General features: G+C 44.1%; 1 protein-coding gene across 1 annotated transcript in view; it reads right to left on the bottom strand.

Moving 5' to 3' along the window:
* The window catches only part of LOC138455172 (fatty acyl-CoA hydrolase precursor, medium chain-like), a 419,018-nt gene that overhangs the window by 277,574 nt on the left and 118,055 nt on the right, over nucleotides 1-23,389 (bottom strand). Inside the window, exon 4 of the mRNA XM_069607090.1 lies at nucleotides 2,855-2,988. Within this exon, the coding sequence (XP_069463191.1) occupies nucleotides 2,855-2,988 (134 nt within the window). The remainder of the gene's footprint in view (nucleotides 1-2,854; nucleotides 2,989-23,389) is intronic.

Consider the following 23,389-nt stretch of genomic DNA (forward strand, 5'->3'; position numbering starts at 1 on the left):
GACGAAAGAGATCTGCACCACTCCAGAAGGAGCAAGAGAACAAGACCAACAGCGAAGATACTGTCCTAAATAGGAGAAAACGACAAGGAGAGCCACTGACAGGAAATTACCTGTGGGGAAGGTCGGAAACGGAACTAACGTCAATACCGCCAGAACACAGACTATTCAGCAGAGCAGCAATGTTTTTCTCCTCAATAATACATCCGGGACTGCAGGCATACGCAAACGCAAAATGGCTCCAAATAACCAGATGGGAACTAATGATGACCATCAATTCAACAGTAAATGGGTTCAACGCAATTAAAGAGGAGCTGCGAGCTGTAAGGATGGTAGCACTACAGAACAGATATGTACTGGACCTTCTCACAGCAATGGAAGGAGGAGTTTGTGCAAAGATAGGACAATCTTGCTGCACGTTCATACCTGCCAACGATGCTGACAATGGTACACTGACAGAAGCAGTTTCACAATTGGCCCAGATGCACTCTAAAATGATGGACGAGAGTAACGGTGTAAACAAGGATAAGAGCTGGTTTTCACTATTATGGTCATGGATGCCATCTTGGCTGTCAGATGGACTGAAAATAATAGTGGGGTGTACTATTTTGGCTGGAGCTATTTTGATCATAATTAGATTTTGGAAAGCCCGGAAGGCACGCACGACTGACGAGTTGCTGGAAATGGTGGGAATGCACCCCTTGATGCAAGCAGATGATGGCCAGCATACAGGGGTGATAATACAAGAGAGGGAGAAGCTGCGCACACAAATCATCACCAACCATCTAGACCCACCATCAGTGAAGATCGAGAACCCAAGGAACCCCAGGAGCTACATAGGAAGATGGGTATACTGTACTCCTGGAGGAACATGTGAATACATGTATTGGTTATTTGAAGATCATGTAAACCATTATGGACATCTCGGAGGGATAACTAAGATATGGAGGGTAAGAGGAGATAACGAGAAGGATATGTTTGTGGTCGACAAGTCGACCAGAGGGGGGACTGAAGTGGGAGAATGGAAGACCAGGCTCCCGTCCTTCACCTCTCGCGCTTGGCCTAGAGGGTCACGGCCCAGACACCCGCCGCGAGAAGAGTTTGTCCAGTTACCAGACGACCAGGTACCCTGGTACAGGAACATACGGATGTGTCCACCTGTTTGCCCAGCAGCCCGCACTGGCCATGCCGACACCTGCGGCTCGGATCAGCTAGACTAAAAACCACACGTCGTTAGAGATGCCATGACGACCTAGACAACGGGAAGCACATCAGTACAAATATACACGCCTAACATTTCCACACCAATCTACACGAAGAACATACTCAGTGCTCTGACGTAGGCGACAGGCATACTCACGGACGTGCATCTTTATTATTTTTACATAGGCTTTCAGAATGCAGAAACGCAAGATGCATCATGAACTCATCTATAACGCCGCTTGCTCACGCTTCTCTTGAAACCCGTTACCACCATGAGAGGTATAATAGAAACACGATACTGGTCATGGAAATATATGCCACTATAACCTAAAGCACCCATGCCCGAAATGGATCACTTATACACCAGGCCAAGTAGGCCTCAGGCAAGAGTTCCCGTGGACATTAACAAAGCAAAAGTCAGGTTGCTGATTCCGCAGAATGAGCCTGGTGGAGCAACCAGCCAAGGTCGCAATGTTGCAAACCCACATCCAAGAACAAATCATCAAAGGCACGATGTTGCAACCTCGCACTCCGCGTACCAACGTTAAAGTCATATCTACAAATTAAACCAGACACACAGTGGAAAAGCAATATTAATTGTGCAGGATTCTGCCTCAAACACGGTCCCGCCTCACGTGACCAAGCCGAACCTGACGAGATGCCAAAGCCCAGGAGGAAAAGGCGTCTGGGTCCCTCGCTACGAGACATAGGCCGATACACTTGAAAGGCTCAATGGACATCTGCTACAGTGGGAGCGGTCAGCCTTCCACCTATGAATAAATCCTCACATTGTCTGCACGTACCCATATTGAAACATTGTTGCAAACACAGGTACACCGAGAGCTGGGAACAACGGTGGTCCCAGGCTGGGGAGCTCACGGATGCACCAATCAGAACATGGGGCTCTTATCTCAGACGTCAGTAACATTAGCCAATCCTCAGGGGTCTTCATGTAACAATTCTTATGTATCTAATTATAGGGACAACCCAGATATACCACCTGACTACACCTTGACCACTAATATCATTCTCTATATGTGTACTATACTAACCCTACCACTCGAGCAACCAATTAAGAGTGGCGATAGGTTTTTTGTTAACTTTCTGAAGTGACGCAAGTAGCGCGTCATATTACAGTAAAAAGGGCCTGCGAGCCCCACGATTGTGTGTGTGTCAGGACGAACGCGTACGCTCCTTGACCCATCCCTGCCGTTTGCATAATAAACAGCAGAAGTTGCCTTGCTCCTTGTGTGTGCCTCATACTCTGTCTCGATCCGAGATATACACGGGAGGAGTTGGGGCCTCCCTGCCCGGAGGTCTGCGGACGGCCCGGCCGACCCCGGCAGAATTTCCCCCCCGACACAGCTTTGTGGGACACTTGATACCTGGTATTACGAATTGCATCTGTTTTCTCACTATGCCACTATTGTTTTTGCTGTATAAAAGGTCGGGCAGCAGTGGGCAGGTTCACCGGCTCTCATAAACCAGTTCTGTTCCACTGTGCTGTTTAATTTGTGCTTCCCCAGCTGTAAAAAACAGTGTTACTTCTTGCCTGTGTATGCTCCTTTTTAGAAAAACGATGGTAAATGCTTGATCGCATTTTCAGAGAGGACCCCTTATACAGAATAATGGATTCTAAACACATGTATCTTACCTGAAAAATCCAAAAACGCCAAGTCGGTACTGAATTGCGACTATTATCACATTTTCATATGCTGTTAATGCCGAGCCATCAAACATTGATGCTCCTCCAACAACCAGACCTCCTCCATGGATCCACACCATTACCTGAAGAAAAGAGTGAAGATTTAGCCTTGACATCTTTTCCTACTTGTCTTGAATGTACCCACACACACAAGATTATCACCTTCGATAATGGACACTTCTTATCGGTTATTTACAGCAGTCAGAAGATCAGCATCTTAACTGGCAACAACTACTCTAGACTGGTGTATTTTACGTTTCTATACTTTAGAAATCAAGGGAAACTCATGCAAACAATTTTCCAAGTTTTTTTTACACCAAATTCATTGAAGAGTTACCATCGACGACCAACCACTGAAATCGAGTTATTGGTTACAACTTTCATTTTAAGATGGAGACGCTCCAGATAGTAACATCTCTAAATTCTCAAAGCAGCATATTCCATTCCGTTCTCCAGTCATGCAATACTATTTGTGATTTCGGATCAGTTCATCCATAAAATGCCATCTGTTTTAAGAAAAGTCCAAGTGATGTGCCATTGTATTCACTACACAAAGCATTCATCACAAAAGGATTATCTTGCAAACAGTAGGGGTGATTCAGCAATCCCATGTACATAGCTAGATCAAATGTTCTAAAGTACACCCAAAAAAAGAGACAAAACTAGTCATGTTTTTCATGTGTCTTTTGGCTAATTTCGGGTGGATTAACTGTAGCATTTGTTGGGCAAAAATAGTTCTTACACTCCTGAGCCATGTATACTACTGTGCACTTTCTCTCCCACCAGCGATTACTGGGGCATACAACTGCAAGAAGGATAGAGCAAGAATGGCACATTAACCCTGCCCCCATGCCACCAACTGTTTTGACATGGATCAATTATGTTGTCATGCCCAGAGACGTTTTTATGGGAGGGCAAAAGGGGCACTTACCCAAGGCCCCCACCTAGGAGGGGGCCCCACAAGGCTAGCTGATCTGAAGAAGATTCCATTGTTCACCAGTCTTAAATAGCACACATCAGGATATTTTATGGGATGCTGCTGAGGCTCTAAACCTATTGCCTTTCTGTTTTGGCAAGTGTATTATGCCTTGATCAATTCATCATGTATTGCTTTCTGTGTTCACTGTGGTATACATAATTTGTATGTTCCTTATGGCACAACTCTGTAGCATTCTTTCATTCCTGTGGGAATTATGTTGATCATGTGCAGTAGGCAATGGTGAAATGTATGTTGATAAATTGAGTTCCACAATGGTTCAGAAGTTAGCTCGGTGTGTGACTCACCCATTGCAGATATTTGTGTTCATATGCAAAATTAGAATATCACATTCCAGCAAGGCTTGCTGAACCTTTCCTATGTCTGAAGTTTATAAACCTGCCTGCATATGTACTTGGTTTTGCAGAACAACATCTGCTATTATCAGCAATGTACTTGCACCAGATAGGGGTTGCTTTTAAAACTAACATATCATCCGTATGGTGAAGGTCTAGAAATTGGTTTGTTCAGATGAGGTGTTGTAAAACCTAGCCAATCGACTCCAACGATGGCATGAACTGTTAGTCGAAGAGGTGAATAAGTATCCAAATTCAAGACTTTGGAACAACCGTGTTCATGTCTGTATCCTGCATTTGCCAGCAGACGATAGTGATCCTGGTCAAATCATCTAATATATCTTACATTTACTGTGAGGTGTGCCTTCTTACATGCTGCTGGTATTGTTTAGCCCATTGGTGGATCTTTCTTCTTATGTAGGCCATTTGGGTGGAAGGGTTGGTAGACAGAAGAAAGCGGACCACATGTTTCAGGCCTCAGCCAAGCATATTTTAAGGTCTGCTTGTTTGACACAAAAAACGGTTTGCTTTTTGGTAAAAGTCAAACGTTTTTATGCACGTTTATAAATGAAAATGTCACAAGCCATTGTTTTGGAAGTATTTAAAGCTTTAAAATACAAAAGACAAACCCAGATTAAATTTGTTAAATCACATCGATTGGTATGCTGGTTCTTATATACTTCCATTGATGATGGAGAGAATGAAGCTAGAATCATTCCGATTTTGCATAAGAACCTTCTATAATATTTTGTTTAAAAATGGTCATGTTTGGTAATGTGATTTGTGTACATTCCAAGTCCGTTTTGTTTATAAAAATGAGATTGTTTTAGTTCATGGTAAGAACTGGAAAAGGTGCTCAAATGCAGAAATTGCAGAGTTGGCACAAATCCCAGCTTCACCCCTTAACCAATCTTGTATTGCCTAACATCTCAATATTGAGTCTCGGGAGGATAGCCCAGGGGCAATGTGCTTGCCTTGGAAGCAAGACCACACGGAGCAACTCAGGTTTCGATCCCCGGGTCCACGCTTTGAAACCTCTGGGTATTTAGCGTGTTATAAATAACCTATCATATCATTACCAGTCCCTAAACCTTTCAAAATTGTCATCCCTTCCCAGTGATTTCCTTCTCATTGTATGATCTTCATAAAAGGCTTATTCATGGTTTCACTGTGTTAATAGTGAGCATATTTATTTCACACACCACAGGCATTTGTTCCTTTGATATCTAATGGCAACACGAATGTCAGTCTGTCTGGATAAAGACACCTTCCTGGTAGCTTCTAATCTGCCTCCACTATCCATGTTACTGTATGTGTAGCGGTCTTCTTCCTTCCAATTGGTGGTCTCTATCCATGCATGAGCACTTTTGTATTCTGTGAGGCATCTAATGTGAGTTCTCTGTCTATTATGGGTTACATGTACCTTTTACATACGATCCTGCATTAATACTACATCTACCTTCCTGGATGTTATTGATCAAAAGTATCCTGTTTGTACTAGAACAGTAACCCCTTTGTAGACTGCTAATGTTGGTCTTCAAATGCTACTTATCTATCATTCTGATTAGAGCAAAAATGAAGAGGGCAAGGGGACTTAAAGAGAGTAAACGTGCTTATTGTGCTGAGAGACAGCATATCAACCTAATGGTTGGGAGCACAACAGGTGGGCGGTGGGGGACGCAACCAGTATTCTTGATCCCTTATTTCCTTTGGGTTGGTGGAGGGGGAGCCCCAAACATGCCTGTGCCCAGGGCCCCAAAAGTGTTTAAAATGGCTCTGGTCATGCCTCCAGATGTTTTCAGATTTTGGCTAGAGGAGTGTGCCAGGCTGGAGTGTCCCTTTCCTACTTCGTATGATTTAACTGTCTTTGCCTGGGGCTGCAATGTTTATACCCTTCTGTACTTGTCTCTTTCTCATTTTTTCCAGGCCTGCAGTGCCCAAAGTTTGACGGATCACACTTTCTATTTACTGCTCCTTGGGATGCAGTGCCCCTCTCCAAATTTACCAACTGACCCCTCTCTTTTTGTTGATTGCATCTCTCTGCCACTCTTCCCCTGCATGCACCCCCACCTCTATGCACATGGATGTAATACCACTTTTCTTCTACACTCTTGTTTTAGTGTGTTCTACTGTTTCAGGTTTGCCTTTGAATATTGCTCTTATACCTAAACTATATATCACTGCAAACATGAAGGCATCCAGACAGGCCTATTCCTATGGTATCAAAGAGTCCGCACCACAGCACGGCACAAGTGGGATACATGGCCTGAAGAACCGGACACGGATCCATTCTTAGCGATGCTATATAACCTGGGCGAGGGCAGCAGACCAATATCCCAAATATATGGCCATTTGAGTGACATACCCAACCCCCGGAGCAATTAAATGAAAAACAAATGAGAAATGGACATAGGCAGAGAAATGACAGAGGGGGAATGGAGCAGAGCGCTCACATTTCCCAAAGAAGTCTCAAGAAACCACAGATTCATACAGATACAGATGAACGTACTGCACCGAACTTACCTGTCCCCAAACCGAAAAGCCAAATTTAAAAAGCAAGCTCAACCGAACTGCACCTGGTGTATGGGGGAAAAGGCCAATCTGATACACATGCTGTGGGAATGCCCCAAAACAAGGTCGCTGTGCGGCAAAGTAAAACAGACGTGCAAGAAAGCAGGCATGACCAAATACAAATGGACACCAGAGGAGTGCCTACTAGGAACTTACCCCAGATTGGCCAAGCTCAATGGACTTAGCGTGCATATTGGCCAAAAGAACCATTGCCATGTCCTGGAAAAAACCTCCGGGACCACAATACAAAATATGGCACAGCGAAACGGAATGGTGGGTGTTAGCTGAGACCAAAGCTTGGGAGGAATGCGTCGCCAGGTCCACTGATGAATCTAGCAGGGCACTCGAGGCATGGAGAGAACTCACCAGACATATGTTCGACCCCTCTGATGATGAGCCCCCATAAACCAAATGCCTCGGACTAAGCATACCCGCAGGATAAACAAGGGCAATCCAGGTGAAAGCCACTGAAGATAAAGCTGGCCCTCTGAGGACACCCCCCCCCCGCCCCTTTGAACCACCTGACTACCTCCCCTCATCTCCCCCCGGGACAAGAGACACGGAACTGTAAGAACAAAGCAAGGAGACAGTTGTTGTTGTTTATAATAATGTTTAAAGTTAAGTTAAGATGCATTGCAATTTTATATGTGTAAGGCACATACGAATGTCATGTGACTGATATTACTGAAAAATGCCAATAAACACATTTAAAAATAAATCACTGCAAACATGTGGTGTGGACCAGACTCATAAAAGAAACATTTTGAATACTCTCCGGTATCTGACTGCTGACAATAGAACATAACATATACATTGCCTGTTGGATGTAAGGTCAGCCAAACCCCCAAATTCCTTGCTTCTTAATGCAGCAGTACATTTGACATTAATATTAGGCTAGCGAGTCTGCCGCTTCAAGCGTTTATAGACTACTAGTGTAATAGCCTGTATACACAGACCAAAGAGCAGGTTTTCTTAAACACAGTAGGACCACTATAAATCCTAAGGCAACATCTCCCTCTAGCGGTGACAACAGGTGAAGCTACTGCATCGGACAAATTGTTAGATTCATGATTACCAAACTCGTGCAGTCTACAAAGTTGCAGGTGAAAGGCTATGTGACCATTCCCTTCCACTCTTTCTCCGGACAGAAAGCCTCATGCCAACAGGGCTTAGAAACACTCCTCGGATGCTCATGCTTTCCCACTACCCCCTGCTTGAAATTAGTGCCTTTAGGGTCAACACATAAGTGAGACTCTTGAAGCACCCAAATCGCCTACTACTCCTCTCCTTAATGACCCCTCCCCCCATTCTCGGGATCATCAAATGACCAAAATGCAAAGCAATCATGTACATGCAAGAAACCTACACTTACACAGTCTCCTGTCTTATTCCCATTCAAAATAATAAAATAAAAATAAAAAATACATTCTTACCCAGTCACCCACTACCCATTCATGCATAGTTACCATGTATTTAGCACAGAAAAGCTAACCAAGATATCTCCTGCACATACATTCCAAAATGATGGCCATATAGTGCAAATAGGTTTTTCCACACAACTATTGTACCCATGCAGGATGGAGGGAGACTAGCCATCAATGGTAACCCAATTAAAATCTGGCAATTTATCCTAGAACCATAGAAAATAAAGGAAGGATACCCCAATTCACAAAAAGGGGTGAAGAATGATCTCTAAACCATCATTGGAGTTTGCCCATTCTCATGTGACCACCCCTTAGGAAAAATATTATAAGTTACTCACTGTAGTGACTAATGAACTCTTAGTCCATAGGCCCCTTTCCTCCATACTGCATGGGCGTCCCTTGAGAAGGACGGGAGACGGAACCTTTTTCACCAGAAAAAACCTTCTTCCCCTTTAAATTTAGAGGCGCGCTGGGGTGCGGCCGTGGGAGCTTGCGCTGCCCTGACTCCGCCCTTTGGCGCCAAACCTCAGTCCCCATAGACACGTAGACAATAGATTTACCATTGCCTAACGACACCAGTATTATTAGGGGGGAGGATGGTAGGATGTATGGAGGAAAGGGGACTATGGGCTAAGAGTACGTTAGTCACTACAGTGAGTAACTTATAATTATTCTTACGTGCCGTAACCTTTCCTCCATACTGCATAGGCGATTACACTGAATGTAGCCCCAGAGTGGAGAGGAGACACTCCTTAAGCAAACAGATTCCTGAGAACTGCCTGTCCGAAAGCTGCATCCAACCTGGATCCTGCATCCAAACAGTAATGCTTGCAGAAAGCCGAGGGAGTGGCCATGTGTCCGCCCAGCTTATGACCTGCCAAGGGACATGGCGCTGAAAGGCGATGGCCGTTGCCTTCGCCGGAAGGGGCTTATGCTGGCCCTCGTATGCTTCTTTGATGGCCAAGACCATCCAGCAGGATATGGAGGCCTTCGAGGCCTGACAACCTGGTCTTGCACCTCCAAAAGTGACAAATAGGGCGTCTGATCTGACTTGCGGATGCCCTTGGTCCTGTCAAGGTAGAATTTCAGGGCACGCCTGACATCTAGGCAGTGTAGGACTCTCTGTGCCTTGTCCTTAGGATCGGCGAAAAATATAGGGAGGATAATTTCTTCTTTCAAATGGAAAGCAGGTGGCACCTTAGACAGAAATGCTGGGTGTGTCCACAGGACCACCTTGCCATTGTGAAAGGTAGTATATGGTTCTGAGGCGACCAGCGCCTGGATTTCGCTGACTCTGCGAGCCGAGGTGAAGCCGACTAGTAAGGCAGTCTTAATGGTGACCAGCCTGATATCTGCGGACGCCATTGGCTCAAAAGGTTTGTGCGCCAGGGTGCCCAAGACTATGTTCAGGTCCCACACAGGGTGTGGCCTCTTGATGGGCGGATAGAGCCTTGCGAGCTCAGCCAAATGCTTCTTGACAATCGGACTGGAGGAAGAGAAGACCCCCTCCTCCAAGTTCCTGTAGGCCCCGATGGCTGACAGGTAAGTGTGGCAGGTGTTAACCTGCACGCCTGAGTGGGCGAGTTGCGCCGAGAAGGAGAGCATGTCGTCCAAGGTACATGCCAGGGAGTCAATTTCCTTGGAGTCTGCCCAGTGGCAGAACCTGGTCCATTTACCTTTACACTGGGCCCTGGTAGCTTTGCTCTTGGCACTCTGTATGATCTCCAGATTAGCCTGGGATAGGTTGAGAGCACTGAGCATTACCTGTTCTGGAACCACGCTGCGAGGGCTAGTTTCTGTGGTGCGGGGTGTATGACCCTGCCCCCCTGCTGCGCTAGAGGAGGCGCTGGGCCCGTCGGGAGGTGAATCAGAGGCATCTCCGAGAGGCCGAGCAGCTCCGAGAACCATGGCGCGGCCGGCCACATGGAGCTATCAGAATGAGACTCCTTGATGTTGCAAATCACTCTGTGAATCAGCAGAGTGGGCGGGAAGTCATACGCTGTCATGCCCTTCCACTGAATCCGAAATGCATCCCCCAGGGAGCCGGGGCCTTGTCCCTGCCAGGAGGCGAACTGAGGGCACTTCTTATTGCGCCAGTTGGCGAAGAGATCTACCTGGGGGAGACCTTATCTGTGGAAGATCTCCTGAATAACAAGGTCGTTTAGCTGCCACTCGTAGTTGTCCGCTTCCAACCTGCTGAGTCTGTCTGCCTCCAGGTTGGAAACCCACGGAAGGTGGACTGCCGTGAGGTAGATGCCATTTTTCCGGGCCCATTCCCATATGCTGATCGTCAGTCTGCACAGTGGAGGGGATCTTGTTCCTCCCTGCTTGTTGACATAGTACATGCTGGTCTAGTTGTCTGTCTGGATGTGGACAACCCTGCCCCTGAGATGTTGAAGGAAAGCTCTGAACGCTAGGCCGATGGCGTTCAGTTGCAACCAATTGATGTGGTATTCCTGCTCCTGTCGAGTCCAGGTGCCATGGACCGAGAGATCCTCCAGGGTGGCTCCCCAGCCCTCGAGAGAGGAGTCCGTGGTGATGGTCACCTGTGGGTTGGGAGGCCAGAAGGGCTTGCCCGTGCGTAGGGTGCAGTCCCTGGACCACCATGTGAGGTCTCTGTGGAGCGACGGAGGAACGTTAATTATCTCGGATTGAGAGCCCCCGCTCCTGTTTCCATGATGCCGCAAAGTGCAGCTGTATCCTCCTCATCCCGAGTCTTGTGTGGAGGACGGCCAATAGGACCGCTGCTAGAAGACCCATGAGATGTTGGTACCACGAGGCCAAGGTCGCCGCTCTGCCGAGGAAGTGGGACGTGGCCCTCTTGATGGTTGTGATCTTGTCCTCTGAGGGGAACACCTTCTCGGAGCGTGTGTCCCAGATGAGGCCCAAGAAGGTCAGAGTCTGCGTGGGTTGCAGCTGAGACTTCTTGAGATTAAGTGAAAAGCCCAGATCGTGCAGCATGTTCATCAGAGCATGGGAGGAGTGGTGAACTGCTTCTGGATATGTAGCCCTGACGAGCCAGTCGTCGAGGTATGGGTAGATGTGGAGGCCCTGAGGAGGGCAGCTACTGAATTCATGAGCCTGGTAAAGACCCTGGAGGCCGAGTTGAGGCCAAAAGGAAGGACCTTGTACTGGAAATGGTAGCCCATGATCCTGAACTGGAGGAAAGAACGATGGAGTTACCAAATCGGGACGTGTAGGTACGCGTCTTTCAGATCCAGGGAAAACACCCAGTCTCCCCTGCAGAGTGTCTCTGTAATAAAAGCTGGCATAACCATCTTAAATCTTTGGAGAGGTATGGAGAGGTTTAGGGTGGAAAGGTCCAGAACCACTCTCAGGCCAGCCTGGTTCCTTTTCTGAATGGCAAACATCCTGGAGTAAAAGCCAAAGCCTCGAAGGGAGGCTGGGACTTCCTCCACGGCCTGGCTCAGTACGAACGACCGAATCTCCGCCAAAAGAGTTGCTGTCCCAACTTCAGGGAGTAGAGGGGATGAGTGTTACGGAGAATTCTCAAAATGTGCTAATTTCCCTTACCTTTTGAGATCCCCAGCAACTTTGCTGGATTTCTAGGATTTGATTTTTCTACCTGGGAAGAGTGAGAGCCTGTTTTTCCCCACTCTTCCATGTATTTTGATGTGTGTTTTACTTTTGTGTTGTTTGGTTATGGAGTTATAAATCAACTCCAGTGGCATCATCTTTTTCTGTGTGTCAAACAGCACCTTCAGTGCAATGGCACAGGGATTTCTTTCAGACTTCCCAAGGTTTTAATACCTTCTCTGGGACTGAATACTATCTCCCAGAGCATGTAAAGTTAAATGGACTTTACTAGTCTTTTTAAAGGTACTGACCGAGCACACACTGTCTTCCTATAGAGTGCTGGAAGGGTTGCCTAGTTCCCCTGAGTCAAAACACTCATGTAACAGTCAAATGTTACCTTTTCCTACATTAAATGGCTGGTGGCATTGGTTTAGATCAACTGCCGTGATTTTTCCCGACAGCTAAGAACGGTAGCTAAAAATCAGGTCAGCTATGTTTTTCAATATGGCGCCCCAGACGCCATATTTTACGCCGTAAAAACAAACTCTGGTCATCTTTTTTTTGCCATTTCTTTTAGGGAAAAGACCTTCTTGTGTTTGTCTCTGCACGCCAAACCAGGTTTGGTCCCTTTGTTCGTTGGCCTTTGGCGGGCTTCAGTGCTGGAGCCCTCCTCTGGTGTCCGAGTGTCTGGGGTGGACAGGATGTGAGGGAGGTGCCCAAAACCTCCCTGTGCTTAGACTCCTATGAGACCTGAATGCACTCTGGCGTGATTGGCCGGCTGGCTGTCCGGCAAGGACAGCCACCCTGCTGTGTGAGTGACAGACAGGCTGGAATGAATGGGAGAAACCTGTTTAAAAGCAGGTCTCTGGGACTTGGAAAGCAGAGTCGACCACTGGAACAAAAGAACTGAAGACGAGCTGAAGGAAGAGGACTGCTGCAATTCCTGGACAACTGGTGAAGCCCTGCTGCAGGTCCGAATTGCCTGAAACTCCATCGACAGAGAAGCCCTTTAAGGTTAACTGCTTCCCTTGAGTTTGGTGGGAACAACCAACTCGCAAGCCACCTGGACACTGTCCCCATCTGGTTGAATTTTCATCAGAGTGCTGTTGAAAACCGGATAGCCAGAGGGAAGGAAACTAGCTTGTGGACTTTAAGGCACTCACACCTTAAACCGACATCTTGCCAAGCTTTTGGCCTCATCCCTGGGCAGTGCAGGAACCTCCCGACGTCCTCCTTCTTGTCCCCCACGACTGAAGCTCAGGAACAGCGAGATCTGCTCAAACTGCCAGGAACAAGGGCCTCAGCTACTGCTCTTCTTCATTAACAACGTACTGTGCAAACGCGGTCCGTAAATCTTTTCGGCCATCGAGAAAGTGTGTGAAACTTTCCTCAACTTCGAAGGCTTGTCCTTCCCTAAACATTCGTCAAACTTTTCACCTAGCCAAATTCTTCTAAACTCTGCGGCAAAGACGTAACCGTTATCTACCAGAACTGTGCTATCCTATACAAAGACTCTGAACCATTGACTTTGGCCCAGGCCTATTGAGAAGAATTGCTGGTTGTAGTTAACTGAAACCCTTTGTCCAATCTATGAATGTATTTAGGCTGTCTATTCTTATAACCTTGTCTTTTTACCCCTTTATTAAGTATCTAAAGTGCCATTTTGCTCCCACTTCAGGGGAGCTAAACTTGTTCATTTACTTACCGGTTGTGTATTTGTGGTTTATTAGTGTGTGATATTGAGGTGCTCTTGCTAGTGTAATGTTTTCAAACTGACTGAGTAAATAAATGTATATTCTTTTACCAAGAAACCTTGAGTAAGTGTTTGTTTGAATCACTGTATTGGTTTGGTCCTTTGTGTAACTTGTTCTACTGCTCACTTAAACTCTTGAGATAAGTCTGGATGCTCAGCCATCGCTACCACTTTACTGTGTAGTACAGTCTTGTACCAAAGGTGAAATTGTGCTTACACTTGTAGCCTTAATTGCATGTAGTGTTCCCAAAGGGTACTGCATGTGATTCTGCCTAACAAGGAGGGAGGAGAGGCAGGGATAGGTAGATGGTACCCCATGGAGACTACCAAGAAGATCCAAGGGTCCGCAAATGTCTGGTGCCAAAAATGCGTGTGGAGAGCAAGCCTGCCCCACACCGCAGACACGTGGACCCGGAGGGGCATGTCATGCCTTCTTTCCCTCAGAGGATGTTGCGGAGGAGAGGGACTAGAAAAAGCCCCTAACCCCTCCCCCTTTTTTGTTGCTTGCGCCGATGTGGAGTTGGCAAGCATTCCGGCTGCTTAGGCCTCCGTTCCTGGAAGTCACGGAAGCCACCGGACGAGCGCCACTTGTCAGATCGCTGCTGTGACTGGGTGTAAGATTTGGGCGTGGTCTTTGTTAGGATGGATAAAGACTTGGCAGTTTGCGAGCTGTTTTTCTTCTTGTCCAGCTCCTCGTCTGTGGTGGAGTGAAAGAGGTCGCTCCCCTCAAACGGTAGGACCAATATGCGATCCTGGATGTCCTGGTTGAACTTTGTTGCCCAGAGCCAGGCTGTCCTTCTTATGTCCGTGGCAATACAGATGGCACGGCCAGAGGTATCAATGTGAGCCACCGTGGATTCCATGATGTCCTGCGCCACAAGCTTGGCCTCGTCTAGCCTTGCCTTAAAGCGTGATTGGCTCTGCATGGGGATTTCTGGGACGAAATCCGAGATTTCCCACCATGATCTCTGGTTAGCGGTCGCCAGCATGGCGTCTACATTGGCCTAACGAAGTTGCAAGGAAGCGTTGGAATACAGCTTCTTCCCGTATGCCTCCAAGGTCTTCTCCTCCTTGCCTAGCAGCACCGCAGATGACGAAGATGAGGACGACTGGGGCTTGGAGTACAGTGATGCCGCGGCTTTCACCGAGGAGTGTGGTTGAATATGAGAGGAGAGCAAGAGTGTATCCCCCTCCATCTGCCTGTACTTGGCGTCCAGGTGACGATTGATTGGTTGGACGGAGTGAGGCCTCAGCCAACTCTTTTTGGCCATGGAGACCACGTCAGTCTTCAGTGGAATCCCCGTTTTAGCAGAGGGGCGCCTCGTGAGTACTTCTGCGAGGACCCCCTCTGCTGGCAGTTCTGCCTCGGGCTGTGGCAGACCTAGGTACTCTGCTAGTCCAGCCAGACGTTCGTGGAAGGCCTTGGCCGACAAAGGAGTGTCTGGGTCCTCATCCGTGTCCTGGGGGTCAGGAGAATCCTGCGCTGGAGGAGGGGGAGTGTTACTTGCCGGAGGCTGAGGTGCGGAGACCGGAGCGGGAGGCTGTGGAAGTGGTTGTAGAACGGCCTGGGCAATGGGTTGAGCGGCCGGACTAGGCGGCTGAGGCTGTGCCGGGGCCAGGGACATCAGCAGAGGTGTTTGTGGTGCCACTAGCATCATAGGGAGGACTTCCCTCACAGCGTCCCTAACGATATCCCCCATCTGGGACGATTTCATGAACCTGAGGTTCTTCAAGAAGAACCTGTCCTCGGACACTAAAGACGTGGTAGACGACATAGACGGTGTAGTGGCGGGCTTCTGGGCCCAGAGCATACTCTGCCCATATGGACGCACGGGAAAGCTGCCCTGCACAAATGAAGGGTAGGCCGTAGGCCACGTACCTGGTTGATGCCAGTCCCACCTTGACACTCGTTCTTCACCGAATTCGTGGAATGGCGTTGGACGGGTGCTGATGTCTTGCTCGGCGGCCATCTTGTCGAGATGCCTGCCACGTGCCTACGACTTGTTGCTCGGCTTGCTGGGCCCGGCCTCCTCCAGGACTCTTGAGTGTGGATCATGAGGCCTACCCCGCTCCTCGGGCCTAGACCCGGTAGGTGTGGCACCCTCAGCCCAGAGGCCGGTAGAGCTTTGTTTAGGCGCCCCCTCGGCCGAATTGCCGGTATTAGGGTTTGGCCCCTTGGACATAATGCTGGTAAAAGGGCGTAGCCCCTCGGGTGTAGACCCGGTAAGAGAACTTTCTGGTCCCTCAACACTTTCACCGGAAGGATCCGAGGATCCCTCGGCCCGTAGGCCAGTAGCTGGAGCAGCCTCGGTGCACATGTTGGTACAAGAACCTGAACGGTCCCTCCCGCGTGGTTGAGTCCCTGGGAAGGAGTCTCCCTTGCGGGGTGCGATGGAAAACAAGGGCCCTAACTTGGGCCTGGATCGATGGTATACAAAGACTTTGACGTCCCCTGAAGGCGTTCTTCGGAAAAGCTCCCTCCACCTGGCAAGTCTGTTCTTTAGCACCTTAGATGATAGTGCGCCACATGAACAAGCTTGTCAACTTTGGTCAGGACCAGGCAAAGGGCACAGCGGAAATGCGCCAGGGAGAAGCATGACGCCTGACGACCGAGTACCTGTGATAAAAAGAAAAAAAAGACAGAAGACAGAAGAAGAAGAAGTATCCGCGCATTGAATTACAAAGCTAAAGCCAAACCCAGGAGTGCTGGTGAATTCGGCCCGTTCCCGTCGATGCAGAAAAGGGGACTGAGGTGTGGTGCCGGAGGGCGGAGTCAGGGCAGTGCATGCTCCCAGGGCCGCCATCTCAAGCACCTCTAAATTTAGAGGAGAAGTTTTTTTCTGGTGAAAAAGATTCCGTCTCCCGTCCCTCGCAAGGCACACCCAAGCAGTATGGAGGAAAGGGGACGGGACCTAAGAGTAAGAAAAGTTGACACACACATCAAACCTAGACTCTAGATCTCATTAGGGGACATTAATCCTCCAATCAGCTTACATCTGATGCTTCCCAGAAACCTCTCCTGCCTCTCTGAGAAAATTAGAAGAGGTATAGCCGGGTCTATGACACAGTGGACTAATGCATCCACTGCAGGGTCCTGTCTTTGACCTCATGGTCACATGTTCAATGCCAGGAAGATTCCCTCGTCTTCTGAGGTTGAATAAATGAGTACCATTCAGTTGGGTAAAAACAAACACCTGCTATCTGTGCCAAGATGCCCAAATGGGTTGAACTTAAGCTCTATACATTATATTCAGATAAATACCAATTAAAAATGTCAACAGAATTACTGAAAAACTCAAACTAGATGATGTTGAGCACACAAGCAATTTCATCACCATCCTTGATAATGAGGAACTGGTCTGAATGTAACAGCCAGTCTGAACACGTGGCCCAACCACACCGTGGGACGTGGCCAACAGCCCACAACATGGCCTTCTAATTCAAATCTTCCTCATATACTCCTTTTTACGTTTATTTTTTAAGTGGTTCAACCTCATCTAAGCTTTTAACCTCTGGGCCCCCACATTTAACTAACCTTTCATGGAGAGTTGTTTTTTTAACTAAGTTTTTACACACTCTATCTATCAAATGACTTACCTCAGAGCACTGCTGGCAATATTCGATGCTGAGGGATGCTGATGCTGATGCAGCATGACCTCCGCAGAAGTGAATCCGTGTGGAGTCCTTTTCAGTAATGGGTTGGGGGCGTCACCTAAACCAGGGCATTGCAACAGCTTTGGATGTTGTTGACTTTGGCATGCCTTTGTGGTTAGTTGAAGTGCCTGTGTGTTGTCGTGAGAGAATGGGGCAGCTATGACGGACTTTGGATGTGTATATTTGGCATGGAGTCCTTTCTGGTTGACGCAAACGTGTGAGATCATCAACAAATCAGGTTGGTCCTATCGCAAGCAAAACAAATGATGCTCAATTTTTCATGCAGGTACTAAGATTGTCTTTGCCCCTGACTTTTCAAGAGGCAGCCAGAACAAATGGAAAACATTTCTAGATACTGGACCTTGTCTCAAGAAGTTAGGGTTGATATATCGGTTGTAAGATGCAGCTAAAATGATTGTGACTGTTTCAAATGGCCCTACGATTAAATATTTAAACCAGAAGATCTTGCCACATTTCTTCATGAAATGGACCCTAATCCAATGGAAATCCTTGTTCCAAAACCTACATCACATGATGTTGGCGGTACATTGTGTCTTACTCAAAAATTCCCAAAAAAGTAGAGCTTAATCAAGCACAAAACAATCCACATCAGGCAGATCAGACTTATCATTGTCTTCTCCAATCTCTGAACAGTTAGAGAAATCCATTGACACATCGTGTTCACTGATTAAACCTACAGAAGCTATATTGAATCAAGTGGCGGGTTGAATCACTTCCCACGTATGCATAGTTGCCATCTTATCTCTTGCATCTTAACCTTCATTGCTAATGGCTAACGGTTAATTGCATTATGCCCAAGGTCTTTACAGTAGGTCAAGGGTTTTTTCTTGTATTATTGATACATTGAACCACTTTTCATTAATTGTTCTCCAACAATGAGAGTCATTGGATGACGTGACAGTCACTTGGATTCATGTATTTTTTCCACCCAGTTTTGGATCATGTTATGAGTGTTGATTGTCTATCTGTTTTTTGGTCATACTATTAATTATCTTGTCTATATGTGTAATTACCTTTCTTTTCATTCCTGTACTGTGTTTTCTCCTCTTGTGTCTTGCCCCTTAAGCATAAAATTAGTATTTGGAAAGATATAATACCTTTATTAACTTCTCGTGCACTTTGCAAATGTGTTTAGCGATGTGTTTGCAAGTCGTTACTACTGTTATTAGAATTGTTATGATCCATCATAATATTATCATTCTGCTTGTCTGCATCTGAGAATTGCTAACTGGAATGTTAAAGGCATCAATCATCCCATTAAGAGACAAAAGATAATTTCCCACCTGGTTAAATTGAAACTTGACATTGCTTGTTTACAGGAAACACATTTGGTCTATGCTGAGGAAAACAAGAAGTTGAATAAACAATGGATTGGACAAGTTTACTAGCCTATAGCTTTTCATAAAAAAGTAGGATTGCTATTCTGATTGCTAAGAAACCAAAGCATCAAAAGTTAGCAGAAGAAATGTATTCTGATGGTTGTTTGATGATTATTGATTTGTTAATTAATGATATCCCAGTTAGTATAGTTAATTTATATGGTCCTATTAATCCGGATGCCCATTTTTGGGATTCTTTAAGCATCAAAATCCCTTCCCATAACCATGAAAGAATCATATGCTGTGAATACTTTAATCAAATTAGAGACTTTACCATGGATCGCAGACCCTCAGCAAGATTTACTGGTACTAAAACAGACAATAGTTGATTGACAATCATACAAAACATGAATTTATGTGCTTCTTGGTAACCCTAATCTTAAGACTTTACTTTTTATTAACATCCACATTCAACGTGTTCTAGGTCAGATTACATATTTGTTGACCCACGGCTGACTTCTGCTATATAATTATCTCTCATTGGTGCCATAACTATTTCTGATCCTGCACCAGTAATAACTATTTTTGATTGGGTTTCAGATCCCTTTAAATCCAATAGATGGCACCTTAATCCATCAATGCTAAAGAGATGAATTCATAGAAGATGTTTGTCTGTTTACCACTGAATTCTTCAAAACCAACTTAACTACAGATACTTCCATTCATAACAACTGGGACACTTATAAAGCCACATTAAGGAGTTATATTCTTCATTTTGTTGCAGATAAAAAGACATATTTTGAAAAAAGCATACTTCGGATTTACTTAAGTCAATCAAACATTTGGAAATGTCCTACTTTAATTATTCTGATGAACTGGTCCTGAGAGAACCTTTGAGGAAATGATAGAATGCAATACATTCTCTAGAGAGAAGGTATGTAATACTATTCTTCAAAAAAAGTGTAAATATAGTGGGGCATCAAATAGAGTAAGCAAATTATTATCTTCCTATTTAAAGCATAAAAGTTATAAAGACAATGTCATTCTTATCTAGAAAGATGATGGCACTTGCATTGCCAATGATATTAACATAGCAAAAGCTTTCCTACATGTTTACATGTTTATTCTAAGCTATATAAAGAAGTTCAGCTCATTAATATTTATTCTTTTAAAGATTACTTGTCTAAAATCCAAAATCGTAAGAAACAATTTAACAAATTCATGCCATACCTGGTCAACATGGATCAAACAGGATTTATTAAAGGCATGTATGACTCTACCAATACTCATCTTTTATTTAATGTTCCTGATTCTCAAAGTTATAATAGATTACCCATATCATTTTATGACTCTTTCTCAAATATCCTAGGCCCATTATTACTTCAACTATTCTCACATTTTATAGATCAGGGTTTAAGCACAGGATATCTCCCTGAAGAAACATGTGTAGTATTTCCCAAACGGATAAAGACTCTTCATTAATTCAAAACTATTGACTCATCTCATTAATCAACACTGAAACAAAGATCTTTGCTAAAATGTTGGTGAATAGATGGAGAATATCATGCCATACTTGGTCAACATGGATCAAACAGGATTTATTAAAGGCAGGTATGACTCTCCCAATGCTCGTGTTTTTTTTATGTTCTTGCTTCTCAAAAGTCATCTTCTGATCATGGCTTACTCATTATGCTTGGCACCAAAAAAGTGTTTGATCGTGTTCATTGGAAATATATGTTTCAAACTTTTCAATGGCATGGACTCCCTATGCACTTTATAAACATCATAACATTGTTATATTCTGCTTCCGCCACTAAGATTTGTATTTATGGTACCTTGTTCGCATCCACACCTATTTTGAGAAATACATGTCAAAGAAGTCCCTTTTACCCCTTTTCTTTTTGTTTTAGCTATGGAACCTTTCCTTGAGAATGTTAGAATGAATGAGACTATTATAAGAATTCAAGTTAATTCAACAATGGTTACATTATCTGCATATGCAGATGATATTTTACTTTATGTGTCTAATCTATGCATTTCAATATCTAATAAACTTGAAACATTTAGTAGTTTTTCAATAGTATTGGGGTATAAGCTCAATTTAGATAAATCTGAGATTCTTCCCCTAGATGAATGGTGTATACCTACCCCAATACATTTGGGAGGTATTGGTGTTCCAAATGTTTAAAATATCTTGGTGTTATAATCTCTAGAGATGTTTTGTCCCCTATAAAAAGGAATATTGAAATGCTGTTCAGAAAAGTTGAAACAATGTTTACGAAATGGTCACCTCTTTTTTTAACTTGGTGGGGAAGGTTGAATACAATTAAAATGATAACGGCACCCGTCATTTTATGCCCTTTATCGATGATTCCCCTTTCTTTACTAAAACTTTCTTTAAGAAGATGGACTCAGCTCCTTACATTTTTATGCAATAAAAAACACCATAAATAGTCTTAAGTAAACTTAAAACTGGCTAAAGAATGTGTTGGATTTTTTTAATCATATCATAATTCCTTCATGCTATGCCACCTAGCTCTCTGTTTACTATCTAAGAATATATATGATATGCATCCCTCATGGTGTAAAATAGAATTGGATTTAATAGCCCGCTTTCAAATTTTGGAATTCTTAAATATGACTTCTTGTCCTTTAAAGTATGTCCTACTCTTCAGTGTTTAAAAATTGCCTGAAAAGATTGTATGCCCTGTCCTAAGCTGATTGAGCGTGATGATATTTTCTTATGGTTTAACAAAGACTTACAATTTAAAATTAGCTTGCATGCTTTTTACAGATGGTATAATAATAGGATCTTGCACTAACAACATATGATTTATTGTTATGTGTTAATACCCTTTCATATTCTAATTTATATATCAGTTTGATTATGAGATATACAAAGAAGTTGCTAACGTTATCAGCATAGCAGTACCTCATTTTGCACAAACTATATCTTCCAATGATACATATCAACTTTTGGAAGGGGAATCAACAAAAGCAGCACTTTTTATGTTATATTTAAATTTTGGAAAGTGTGTCCATAATGAATGTTCCTAGCATTATAGGTTGCGAGGCAGATCTTGTGTATTGCTATTACCCTGAAATTTGGCAAAAATATGGTTATAAGCATTTAAAATGTCTAAAGATCCTAATGTTACTCAAACTGCCATTTCTATCCTGAGTCAGGCATATTTTACACCGAAGCACATTATGAGGTTTTCATCTAATGCACAGAATTTCTGTTGGTCATGTAAACAATCAAATTATGACTTTAAACATTGTATTTTTTATGTAAGTTTGTTAATGAACTTTAGGAGAAGACAGGGCAACATTACAAAGAATATTTAATTTCATGTACAACATCATTTGTGTAATTATTGGATCTTTTGGGAATTCTGAATCCTCACCTAAGTTATTTAACTTGTTTGTCATTATTGAATTTCACCCTATCTCAACTAATTGTAAATGTTTGGATACGTTATTGCACTTGACTTGGTGGAATTATATTTGTTATGTTCACAGGATTGAACAATATTGTACAAATGTGTTAAATGAACTGAAAAGATATAAGTATAAATATAATTGTTCTTTTATAATGTGCTTAATACCAGACATAGGTTTGTTTCCAAGCAAGAGATCAGGATTTAAACCTGTGTTGTGCTGTGTTGTCTTGCTTCCAAGATAACATAACAATTGATCAATTAGATCTGATAAGGATCTTAGTTTAAAATGTGGACTATCTTTTAAGAATATTTTTGGGAATTTGAATAATTATATTAAATAATATTATAATGTGTATATCACTTACATTTTTTCTTTTTAACTCTGTGACATGTTATGTGTTAAGGTTTATTTTTAAGACAAATACATTTAAATAAAAACATATAATATTTGTTATATTTCTTAAATTCGAATCCGATCTGAGTAACACATATCTAATCCATTTTTCATCTTGTTACACTGATTTATTATTTGATAATGTATTGCTGAACAGTTCATTATTCCAAGATTAATTGTTGCTATTTTTTATATAATAACATTATTGTATTTTTACTACTGTTTGTATTTTAAATAAATAGCTAATACAAATTATTTATCCTCCTTTGGGCATGCCAGACTGCAAACGACTCAATATCCACCTTATACTCAATCATCTAACCAGCTTTTCCTTCCTGCTCATGAAAAACTTCCCTTTTACAACCTTAGCTTCAAAGAAAGTCTGTCTGACACTGAGCTCAACCTCATGGTTAAACAACAGTGCCTAATCATTGTTGGAGATATAAATATCTGGTTTGAAGAATAAAAATACTTTTCTGTCAAAATACTTGAGCTCCTGCATGGTCAGATTTCACCTCGGCTTGAGTGCCTTTGCTTGTAGAACGCTTCAAGTGCATCACAATTGAGCACCCACGCCGACCCAGGGGAACAAGCAGAGAGCCATTTAAGGTGAATGAAAAATAAGCAAGTTAGCTTTAGCAGCAGTAAGCCCCAGGTGAATGAGAGGTGATGGCATCACTTGGTAGCACTGTGTTGTTGCTGGATTGGGTTATATACACACACCGGCCATGACGTGACAAATATGGAACAGTTGATGTTTTAATATTTCAAACACTAAAGGCTGACCCCAATTTATTGATACACCCTAAGTGTAATATGGCCACAGCCCCTTCCGTACATGTTTTGTGAAGTGACCACCTCATGGTGCCTTTTGATATCAATGCACCAGATCTCAGATGCAAGACTCACAAAGAGCAAGCCACATTTGGCAGGATAAGCTGGAGAACACTCAGCCCAAAGGAACTTGGAACAGTAATGTAGGGCACCACACCCAATTCATGAGCATCATACATTTTGCTCAGAGATGAAAAAAATA

Source organism: Ambystoma mexicanum, chromosome 1p, assembly GCF_040938575.1.
Source record: "Ambystoma mexicanum isolate Mex_15411 chromosome 1p, UKY_AmexF1_1, whole genome shotgun sequence".
Taxonomy (NCBI): domain Eukaryota; kingdom Metazoa; phylum Chordata; class Amphibia; order Caudata; family Ambystomatidae; genus Ambystoma; species Ambystoma mexicanum.